The 12,168-nt window shown below is 39.6% G+C and overlaps 1 protein-coding gene across 5 annotated transcripts in view; it reads left to right on the top strand.

The window, feature by feature from the left end:
• The window catches only part of bahd1 (bromo adjacent homology domain containing 1), a 32,396-nt gene extending 21,229 nt beyond the window's left edge, over positions 1-11,167 (top strand). For all 5 annotated transcript variants that reach the window (XM_044143488.1, XM_044143490.1, XM_044143491.1 and 2 more), the window contains 6 exons: positions 274-1,864; positions 6,455-6,855; positions 8,293-8,452; positions 8,532-8,611; positions 8,783-8,874; positions 9,990-11,167. In XM_044143488.1, coding sequence (XP_043999423.1) covers positions 358-1,864; positions 6,455-6,855; positions 8,293-8,452; positions 8,532-8,611; positions 8,783-8,874; positions 9,990-10,182 — 2,433 coding nt within the window. In that variant the 5' untranslated portion in view covers positions 274-357 and the 3' untranslated portion in view covers positions 10,183-11,167. The remainder of the gene's footprint in view (positions 1-273; positions 1,865-6,454; positions 6,856-8,292; positions 8,453-8,531; positions 8,612-8,782; positions 8,875-9,989) is intronic.
• Positions 11,168-12,168: the final 1,001 nt, after the last annotated feature.

Below are 12,168 nucleotides of genomic sequence, written 5' to 3'. Positions count from 1 at the left end.
CACCTGAGCGTTGCATCTCTGTAGCTCCTCCACAGTTAACATCTCTGCTTTTTCCTCTCTATTAATCTCTAAAGAAATCCTCTGGGGTTTTCACATGACCACTGCATTTATCCTGAGACTAATTCACACACAACCGTTCTGCTAAATTTCCTATTTTACATATTTTTATAATTCTGGTGATATTTTGGTAATTTAATGTTCTACTCTAACTGGAAAAGCTCACTGCATGTGACTGATTGCTCTCGGTTAAACGTGTGCTGTGTCTCTGCACAGATTAATGCCGACGACCTGAAGCCATCTGCTGCACAACCTTTGGATGACGAGATTTCGGCACATCTGCTCACTGATGCTGAGACCATGGTGAAAGCGCAACAGAGCCAGCCGCTGCAGCGCGGGAAACTGCAGAAGAAGAATGCTTGCAAGAAGAAAGGAGAACTCAAACAGAAGGGAAATGTGAGAAAGAATGAGATTATTAAAAAACGAAAGAAGGACCAAAGAGGTTTTTATCACGGGAAGACGACTGGAGGATTCGGTAAAAGAGAGTCCTTCTCCTGTTGCGTTCTGCTAACCCGTCTGGATGAGAAACGAGTCATCAACAAAGAAAAGAATGCAAAATATAATCTGCAAAAGAGAGTCAAAGACAAAAAGAAAGAGCTCTCTGTTTCAAGATCGACCAAATCTGGACGTATGTCAACTTCCACCGCCAGTCGGCAAACTCCAGAACCAAAAACCAACCAAGAGGACGCCTTACTCATGCTAGCTTCCCCGGCTGTCGAGCCTCGCAGGCGGAGAATGGCCTCCCTGAACGCCGAGGCCCTCAACAGTTTGCTGCTCTACAGAGACGGCTCGATGATGGCCGACCTCACAAAGAAATCACAGCCTTCAGGCGAAGACGCAGACGGGGATCCAAAAGCCAAAAATGTCTCTGCAGGAGGGAGAAGAGCCAAAAAACAGAAAGATCAGGCGGAGAGCATCGACTGGTTGACTTTGCTTGCACCGACACCGCGACGTCAGGCAGGCCTCACCGCCGCCACGCTGCTCAAACTCACCGGTTCCCAGTACAAAACCAAACGGCAGAAGAAGACAGAGTCCAATCAGGGCGGCTCAAACGTTGACCCTGTCTGTGGAGGACCAACGCAGACCAAACCGAGAAGACCGCACGCCAAATCAGATGAGTTGCTGAAGCACAGAAAACCGGACGCAGAGTTCCCGGCTCAGTCCAAAATGAGCTGCTGCTGTGGTCTGTGTCCGCCGGGCACCGCAGCGGGGCACGGCTTCCAGCGCGGCTCGTCGCTCGGATTCCCCTTAAAAACAATCAAAGAGGAGCAGATGGAGGCAGAAGTCACTTCCTGCTTTTGCTGCTCCCAAGAGAGATGCGTGGAGTACTGTCACAGACTGGCCCTCTTCCTGGAGGACAAGACCTTTAAGGAGCCGGAGGACGGCTCAATGTCCGACGTGTTCCACCACCACCACCACCACCACCACCATCATCACCACCACCACCACCTCCAGTCGCCCCATTCTGTCGCCCACCCCGCCACCATTACCATCAGCCCGCACACGTACACTTGCTTCCCAGGCTACTACGTCCACTTCACCCATCCGGAGAGCCCGCCGTCGCCGATGCCGCCTCTGGCTTTGTGTCCGAGGAGCAGCAAGAGGCCGAAGCTGCTGCCCAGCGCCGGTCCACCACCCTCAGGGATCAGACATCCAGTTTACTGCTGCACTTCAGTGGAGGCGTGCTATGGAGAGCCCTGCAGAATCAATGGCTACTCCTATCCCAGTGTGATTCCTGCCATCACCAGAGGGGGGTGCCCTTACACCCCCAAAGACTGCGCCAAATGCAACCAAGGCATCAAAAGAGGTAGGCAGACGTCAGAATGTTAAAAATGCTTTATCAAACTCGATAATATTTTATTTGTACAGCACATTTCAGCAACAAGGCAGTTCAAGGTGCTTTACATCATAAAAACACAAAAACACAAAATCATAGAAACAGTTAAAAATTGAAACGTTACATTTTCATTGATTATGTTTCAAAAGCAACTGTGAACACGAGGGTTTTTAGTCTGGATCGTTTTGCTTTTTTCTGGAAGTTTGTTCCACATTTGTGGTGCAAAGATGCTAAATGCTGCTTCTCCTCGTTTGGTTCTGGTTCTGGGGATGCAGAGCAGAACCAGAAGGCCTGAGGGGTCTGGAAGGTTGCTATGACAACAGCAGATCTTTAAGCCGTTCAGTGATTTATAAATTGACAAAAGTATTTTAAAGTCTTTTTTCTGAGCTCTAGGGAGCCAGAATAGGGACTGGGGTGATATTTTTTTGTCTTCCTGGTTTTAGTCAGAACACCAGCAGCAGCATTCTGGATCAGCTGCAGCTGTTTGATTGATTTGTTGGACAGACCTGTGAAGACGCTGTTGCAATAATCAATACGACTGAAGATAAACGCATGGATGAGTTTCTCTAGATCTGGCTGAGACATTAGTCCTTTAATCCTGGAAATGTTCTTCAGGTGATAGAAGGCCGTCTTTGTGACTGTCTTTATGTGGCTCTGAAAGTTCAGGTCAGAGTCCATTACTACTCCCAGGTTTCTGGCCTGATTGCTGATTTTTAGTTGTAATAACTGAAGCTGTGCACTGACTCTAGATCGTTCCTCTTTAGGTCCAAAAATAATAACTTCAGTTTTGTTTCTGTTCAGCTGGAGGAAGTTTTGGCACATCCACACATTTACCTGTTCTAAGCATCTGTTCAGTGATTGGATGGGGTCAAAGGTCACCTGGTGACATCGTAATGTAGAGCTGTGTGTGATCTGCATAGTTATGGTAGCTGATATTATTTCCTGTTACAATAAGCAAATAGATATTGAATAAAGGGATCCAGGGATTCAGCCTTGGGGTGCACCGTATGTGACTCATGTCCGCCTCGAAGAGAAATGACCTACTTGAACAAAGAAATCCCTGCTCTCTAAGGACGATTCAAACCATTTGAATCAATATTACGATGTTATCATTTATCACGATAACCTCTGGAACCATTTATCGTCCAGCAAAATTTATCGTGACAGACTCAGACGTCACTCCGCAATGTTTCCTATTCCCCAACATGATTTAGTCACGTTTCTGTTACGAGACTAAATTGTAAAATATTGTAAAATATTTTTGTTACATATTTTACAAAAATATGTTGTTTTTTTTCATATTTATTAAAACTTTCTTCATTCCATGAAAATATGAGACAGATATCCTCCTCCCACTGCTGCTGTCTGCAACAACCAATCAGAGCCAAGAGGCGGGTCTTAGCGCTGCCAATCAATCTCCAGTTTGCGCTGTTCAATGTGTGCAAATGGTGGGAAAACTATTTACAATTACAAGAAAACCGTTTATCCATCTACACCTACTAAAAAGATACACTTTTACTTTACAGAATTATTTACAGTATTTCTTATGATTCATTTTCATGTATTTTATGTTTATGACTAATTTCAGAAGTCTTCCATATTTTAAAAAATAAATTAGTTATAATTTGATTCCTTTTCCGCACATTCCTCATGTTTTATTGTTTTACACTTGCAGAGAAAGATTTTTTTCTAATAATTTGCATTTAAGACAAATTATGTTTACCATAGATTGTTAGGATAAACTAATTAAATTTTTACAAATACAAATTCAACTCCTCACTCCCTTATTCCTTATCTGCCTGTGAAATATTCTTTTAACAATGTTTTTTAAGTACCTTGGTTGTGGTTGGACATTATGATTCATGGTGGCAAATGTAAATTTGTGAAACTGAACTCTTCTCTGAGGTAGAAATTTGCTGCTGCTCATGTCACGATGTTTTTGTGTGTTTTTATCTTTTTAATTTGGTGCAGTTATTCCACATTTGACAACTTAAACCTCACTGGTTATTCATAATTGATAAAAAATCAGGCGATACAGTCAGTGTAAGTGCTTTAAAAGCTCTTAAACGTGAGCAGTAGTCATTTAGAGAACATTCCCATTGCAGTTGGATTGTGTTTTTATGTTGCATGTTTTAATTGCAAGGTTACTTTGAATGCATTTCCTGTTTTGGTAGCCAAAGCGGTGCAGTGCGCTAAGAATAGCTGCTTTATCTGACCCATTATAGAGTGTCAGTGAACTGGGAAGTTGGTGAGAGAGAGAGGAAAAAACAAAAAAATAAAAAATCAGAAACAGGGCAGGACCTCTTTTGACTCAGATTGAATGCATGCGGCTGCAGACTGAACCGAAACCCAGTGAGCCGACTGAATGAGCTCAAGTCGAGAAATTAGTCAGAACAGAAACGGTGGATGTATACGAGAACATTTGTGTGTTTTTTAAAGCACCTGAAGGTGGCCTCCATTAAAAACAAAACAAAAAAAAAACAGGTTTATTTCCTCTGAACTCTGAAGTCGTTTGTCACTTTCTGCGGCTCGGTGTGTGAACGCTCGCGCTGTCGTCTACCGCAGGGCCCGACTTTAATCTCAGTGGAAATCTCCGGCCCTGTTCTCGTGAGACGCTTAACCACGGGAAAGAACAGGTGTGAGCAATAATAAAGGTAATGATGCCTGAGTTTTACGCAGCAGATTTTCACGCTGTCGAGTCTGTTGGCTTACTGTCACACTGGGGCACAGAAATGGAAAGGAGATATTATTTAAATGTCATTAGTAATTCCTTTTCTTTTCATATTCTGACATGTCTGCTGTGGAAATAGCCGGCGGTCCGCCCACGCTGCGGTGTCACTTTACCGCCTCTTATTCTAACTTTTCTGGAAGATGTTTCTTTAACTTTCCTGTCAGTTTGGTGGCACCTTTGGACGCTTTACATGAATAAAAAGCTTTTTGTTTTAATTTCTTGCATGAATGCAAAGGTTGAAAATTTTATTCTGAAAAACTAGTTGTTCTTCTGGGTAGAACATAATTATTTGTCTATAAATAAATGCAAAATGTAAGGATTTCTAGAGTTTTGGCTTAATTAGTATTGTTTTTACAGTAAATGGCCCATTTTTGAGTCTACATACTCTAGTTAACGATTAATCGATCACTAAATTTGTTGAAGATTATTTTTAAAAATTCATTCATCATTATTAATTAGGGCTGGGCAATAAAACAATAATGATATATATAACGATACAGACGTGATCAATATCAATCAATAATATGTCTGATAGAATGTTCAATAATTTTACTGAACCTCGATCCAGAACCGCACAGCATTCTGGGGGATGTAGGAAAAGAATTAGCCACCTCACCGCTAGCTAAGCAAAGTTGGTGGAATCGGCTATCTCGCTCTTTCTTTGGTTACCTAGCAACTCACTCATTCTATGGTTACCTAGCAACGACATGTTGCGTAACTTGCAGTTCCAGAGTTCCACCATTGTGTATCTTGGCTGGATAATAATAATAATAATAATAATGATTAATAAAACAACTGACGTGGAGTGAAAACTGTGGCTAAAACAGGAAAGGTCACAACACCAGTCTGGCAGTATTTCAGATATTTAAACACCTAATCAATAATGATCAATATCGACTGATCTGAAACTCTTACATCGTGAAATTACTAGCAATAACTACTTTTACTTGAATAACTTTTTGGAAAAAATAAATTTTTATGAGTATGTTTACCACACTGTGCTTTTGTCTTTTTCTACAGTAATTTTATGATGAAGTATTTCCACTCATGCTTGAGTAAAATTTCTGGATTCTTGACCCACTGAACGAAAAACAAACATAAAATCACCAGACACAATTCAATTCACTGATTCTTTTGCTTGATTTTGTTGTTTTGTAATTATTTATATAAATTATTTTCAATTTGATCTTTAAAATATCAAAATTTCCACATAACTTCACAATGATAACGTAATTTTTAAATATTAAATGATTGTTTTGATCAGTTACACAGTACTTTAGGAAACGTTTTACCAAATACTTTGTCACTCTTACTTGAGAAATTTCTTGTAAAGCTACTTTTTTGGGAAAAATTTACTTTTATGAGTATTTTTACTATGCTGTACTTTTTACATTTACTTGAGTAACTTTATAATAAAGTATTTCTACTTTTACTTGAGTAAAATTTCTGAATTTTTTTATCCACTGAATGAAAAATTCACCAAAACCTCACCAGACACAGACACTCACCTGCAGTTTTTGTTAAATTTTGTAAGTTTAATATTGAAAGAAACTAATTTGGAAACATTTTCTTTTTCCTGATTTTGTTATTTTTATTTAAATTTTTGTCATTTAAAAAAAAATTCAACTTAACTTTATATTTTGGTTCCTCTGATTGTGAAATGTTTAAATTCGAGCACTTGAATAGACTTTTTACCAAATGCTTTTTTACTCGAGTAATTTCTTGGACGGCTACATTTTACTTTTGAGTGAAAATATGTTGAAGTAGTTAGTTGAGGACCATTTCAGGTATTCTGCCAACGATTAATCCTTTCCTGCTCCTCCCTGCAGAAGAATACTCGCCGAGTCTCAGTGATCACCACGGCCCGTCCTTCATCCCCGTGTGTCCCAGCCCCAGAGTCCTGACCGGCTGCCCCGTTCCCACTGTGCCTCCAGCCGGCCAATCGGTGGCCCACGTCCAGACGCCGCCCTCCGACCCCAGCCGACCCCAGCCGCCACTGCAGGTGGCGAAGGAGCGTCCGCAGAGCGCCAGGCCGCCCAGCAGCGGTTCGAGGTCCGGAGCGCGCGGCGGCCTGGCCGTCCCGCCTCTGAACCGGGGCAAGAACCAGAGGCTCAGCGCCGCCTCGGCTGGAGGGCAAACGGTTCCCAAACAGCCGAAGAACAGCCGGCAAAAATCCACCAACGGCTGGAGGTCGCTGGGCCAGCCCTTTGAGAAGGAGGTTTTTGTTGTCGTAAGTAGAGACAGTCATGCCAAAAGTCTTTTAATCAATCAATCAATCAATCAATCAATCAAATTTTATTTATAAAGCACATTTCAGCAGCGAGGCATTTCAAAGTGCTTTACATCATATCAAACACAGAAACACAATGCAACATAGAATCAATAATCAAAACTCAACAATAAGTCAAGTTCCATCAATAAATTTGTAATTGATTACGTTTTGAATACAATCCTACACATGTGGGTTTTCAGTGGAGTTTGCATCCATAAAAGGTTTACCGGTTTCACTCCTGCTGTGTTGTATGTGTTATATTTTAGCATCTTTCAAACGTTCTCTATTAGATTCAAATTCGCTTTCTTTCTTCCAGTTGGAGGGAAAATGTTGGTAAAATAAGTCGGATCAGTTTTGTAAATTAGCCTGAACACTGCAAAAACTCAAAATCTTACCAAGTATTTTTGGTTTAGTTTCTCTTGCTAATATCTTAGGATGGTTGAAATAAAACAAAATTGACTCATAAGTAACTTTTCAGCCAGATTTACGAGCTTGTTTTAAGTAAATACTTTTAATATTATAAAAAAAAGTACCAGTTCTTTCTGATTAGAGGGCTGTCTTATATTTTAAAGAAGAAATGAAGAGATTATTTTATTTTTGTCTGGGTATTTTCAATCAAAATATTTGTTATGATTGTTTTAAAGGTTGCCTTTTATACTCCCTTGAACAATACAGGAGACGTTTGCATGCTATACAAACATGTTCATTACATTTTTTTGATTAATTATTCTTAGATAATGAGAGTTTAGTCAATTCCACATGTTTTGAGCTGTTTTACGGTCTCTGTCACTTTAAATCAAAACAAGCTTCAGCTGACCCTGCCCCGAAACTCACATGTGAAAATGACTGCAAACAGATGCGCAGTTATACAACTGCACATCTTTGAAAAGCAGAAGTGGAACCTGCTGCTTAACAAGCAAGAATGCAGCAAGTGGTTTAAGGACAGAAAGTCAGCAACAAAACAGTTTGTCTTTTCCAGCAGCCATTGTACAGCCCATGCAGCGGTAAAACTAGCTGAACAAGCATGCTGGGGTTCCTGTTGAGTTGCTAGGCAACAGCCCTGGGCTTCTGGGGTTGCTAGGTAACGATGCAGTGCCTGTGGAATGAGACTTAACTATCAGCAGGGTTTTTAAACGGCACCAAAAAACATAAATTTATTGCCATAAGATGGCATTAAATTCCTTGGGCTATTTGGAGAAGCAGTTGAGATCCAAATAAAAGTTAAAAAAGTGCAAAATGTAAATAGTTCCTCTTTAAATAAGTCGGGTGTTTATCCAGATGTTCCTTTAAAAGACAAAAGTAATTTCTAAAACACTTGATGGACCAGCAGCAGCTTGTCTCTCAGTTCTCAGTGTGTTTTTGTTCTTGGGTATTTTCTGCTCCCTGTGTTTTCAGGGAGAGGAGGCTCCGGTGTTGAGGAAATGCTTCGAGGGAATCCGCAGGGACGGCGACGAGATTCGCGTCAGAGACACCGTCCTGCTGAAGTCTGGGCCCAGAAAGAAGTCTCTGCCTTACGTGGCCAAGGTGTCGGCACTGTGGGAGGAGCCGGAGTCAGGTACGTCACGATCACACAGGTGAAGGAAGCTAAACTGGTGAGGGAGAACTGACCAGTATGGACGCCTGTGTTTCCTCAGGAGAGCTGATGATGAGTTTGTTTTGGTATTATCGTCCAGAACACACGCAGGGAGGGCACAACCCCACCTTGCATTGTGAGGTAAACAGCTGCCATGTTCACAGTTACTGAAAATAAAACCTAACAGCTAAAATGAGCATGACTGCGTGACAGAAGGAGACAGTCTGGCAGTCAAGAAACATGCAGAATGTATCAATTAAAAGGAAAAGCTGGACTTTCCTTCTTTTGTGCTAACTGGGCATCTCTCTGCAGAATGAGATCTTTGCATCCCGTCACCAGGATGTCAACAGTGTGGCCTGTATTGAAGACAAATGCTATGTCCTAACATTGGCACAGTATTGTCGGTAAGAAGGGTGTCTTTGTGTGTTTTAGTATTTTTATTTTTTTTATTTCAGACATTCTGCTGATTAAAAAAATAAGATTTTCTGAAGCGCTGGACAATAAATCAATAACAATATAGGAGATTTAGGAAGAGAAAAGGCTTCAGCCTCAACCTTTCACAGCCAGTTAAGGAAAGTTTCTGGAGTCAACTAACTCACTCATTCTTTGGTTACCTAGCAACAACTTGTAGAGTAACTGGTGGTTACCTAGCAACAGCCTACTGAGTAATTTGCGCAGCAGCAGTTTAAAATTTTGCCATAAAATAAAAAACATAAACTGTGGATAAAAACATTTCCAAACTAGTTTGTAGTTTAGAAAAGAGTTTTGCTTTTAAACTAGAAACAAAACTAACTTTCTAGTTAACTTCTACACGAACTAGTGTAGCAGTTGTGAAAAGGATCAAACTGGAATCAGGATCTGCGTTGGTTTATGCCTACAAACAGTGTGGGACAAACTCAACCACTGGGTTTGGTACACAGCCACAGTCCTGCGGCCCAACAAACATGTTTTGGAGGGAAAACTTTATACAAGCTTTATAAACATAATTTAATTTTAACCAACCCCAACATTTTGTTTAAAACACTTACACAGTTAACATAATTTTTTCATGCAGAACAAAAGCTATGAGAACTATTTTTAACAATATAAACATTATTAAGAGGGAGAGGTAGCATTAGCACGCATCTGGCTGCTGCAGCTAGTCACAGAACCCTGCTTTGTGTAACACTAATAATCGTCCTCCCAGAACAATGTTTACATTAGGAACCAAAAATAAAAGGAGTATAAAACAGAAATAGCCTGCCAGTCCAAAAGCAATAACAGACACGTCAATTCAACAAAATAGAAATAAAAATGTTTTAAGAAGGTTCATAAAATAAAAAATAAATAAAATGAACTCAGCTACACTACAAACTAGTTCCTACCAAGTTTCAAGCTAGAAACTAGTTTATAAACTAGAAATTAGTTTCTAAAGTAGAAACTAAACTAAATTTCTAAACTAAGTAGAAACTTGACAAAAATACGTAACATTTTGTGTTTTTGCAGTGCACTGAAACCTTCCTGTGTTTGTTGTGTGCAGATTTTGTGCCTTGATAAAGCGCCGCAGGGAGGGCGTCCGCGACAGCGCCGCCTCCCTCGTTGTGCCGCCAGTTCTTAGCAACGCCATGCCCACCCACCACTGTGTGCCCGATGACGTCGACCCAGAGCTGGTTCTGTTCTGTCGACACGTCTACGACTTCCGCTACGGACGCCTCCTGAAGAACCTGCAGTAGAACGCGGCGCTGCACAGGAGCGGGTCGTGTGTCCTCACCGTCATCCTCCATGAGTTTTAATCGATTACTTACGGGGAATTTAAATAGCTTTGAACTGTTTATGTTTGAACGACATGCATTTTGCTCGGCAGTCATCTGACGTGAGGCATCAGAGTTATTTGGCGGTGTGAACGGCCTGTGGTGATGTAGCAGCTGTCTGAAGAACATGGAAGTTACTCTGCTGTAAAAAGAAAACGCTGCTGTAGCTCTTAGAAATGTGACGTTTGACAGATCTGCAGCTGATGTTTCGTGTGAGTTTTGCAGCCGTCTGCCTGACGGACATCAGATAGCTCTGATCATTTTTACCACATCTCATCTGATTTCCTTCTGATTTGAATATGCTAAATATCACAGCATCCAAGAGCGAATTTAACTGGTTTGTCTTAAAAATCTGCTTTGAGTTATAGCTAATTGTTCAGCTTTAAACGGCTAGCAGTCAACTTGCAGAGTTAAAACTTGCTGCTGTAGTTGGACGTCACAGTAAAGTCGTTGTTTTCAGACCGGGACGCATCCACAAGAACAGTTTCATTAAAATAAATCCGCCTTCTGCTGTTTTAGCGCATATGGAGCATGTTAGAACCTCTTGATGTAAATTTAGCAAAAACCGAATGAAAAAGATTTTCAAAGTCATAACGGAGATTAACGGCACAAAATAAATAAATCAAAATAAATCAACAAAACTTTATACACATCTTTAGTTTCCAGTCTAATAGTTCCCACCCAAATAAAAAATATCAATAAGCTTAATTTTCTTTTATAATTAATCAAATTTTTCAATTAATTGATTGTTGAGTGACACAATCGCACATAGATGGATGTATTACCCTCCAATTTATTTAATTTTATTAGCCTTTTTTAAGAAACAGAAACTTTTGCATATTGTAAAATATGTAAACATTTAAAAACTTTAATTTTTTCTATAAAGTTCCAGTTTGAGTATATAAAATATATAAAATCAAGCTCTTATTATTTACATATTTACATAAAAAATAGCTGTTTTTATTGAAGACTTAAAATGCAATAATTTAGACTAAACATTTTAATTTTACTTAAATATATCAATCTTTACAGCATAAATTTGATTTATTTATCTTTTAACATTAACTACACAACAAATCAAGCAAAAACAACTGCTTGGATTCAACATAATTTAATAATAATGTTGCAATCTCATGTTTTTATGGTACTTTGTTTCTCCAATCTACACAAATAAGTTAAATTATTTTATTTATTTAATTTGGACAGCAGCACAAAGTCTGAACACGAATGGATGCAAAGTGACCCGGTCAAGCATCATCAGTCAACAGACTTAAGAGTTTACTTCTAAAAAGTTTCAACAAAAGTCTTCTAATTGGTTTTGGGGTATTTCTTTTTTTTTTTTTTTTTTTTTTACTAATTAAAAATTAACCAATTAATTTTGCCTGAAAATGAGAGAAATTCAGTTTTATTAGGAAGCTGTTGGTGTGGATGTAACCTGAACTCACCTGAGGTTTCAACAACAAATATAAAGTAGAAATGCAACAAAAGATGAACTGGGAAAGTTTTTCCATCATGAACTGGGAAAGTTTTTCCATCATGAACTGGGAAAGTTTTTCCATCATATCCTCAGTGAGGTATTTTGCTTAAAGCCGATTATCGTTCGGCCATTTCTGCCTCTTCAAAGTGTTCAGTTAGCTGATATATTCTCTGTTGCATTTAGATTTGTGATGAAGACAAATTCAAATTTAAGACGTGTATTTATTTCTGTGCGGCAAAAATCTAACTTCTTTTATACTTTTAGATAATACGGCTTTCATTGTTTGAGTTGCAAAATGAGCCTCTGAGGATTTCTTTGTCGAAATGTTATAGTCAGAAGATGAACCTGCAGGACCAAAATGTACTTTGGTTTCATTCTCCTCAGAAGAAACGTTTTTCCTCTTGACCTGAAAGCTTCGATGATTTTAAACC

The sequence above is a fragment of the Gambusia affinis genome, linkage group LG16, assembly GCF_019740435.1.
Source record: "Gambusia affinis linkage group LG16, SWU_Gaff_1.0, whole genome shotgun sequence".
Classification (NCBI taxonomy): Eukaryota; Metazoa; Chordata; class Actinopteri; order Cyprinodontiformes; family Poeciliidae; genus Gambusia; species Gambusia affinis.
Note: the sequence above shows the minus strand (reverse complement) of the source record. Positions and strands in the feature narration are given on the sequence as shown.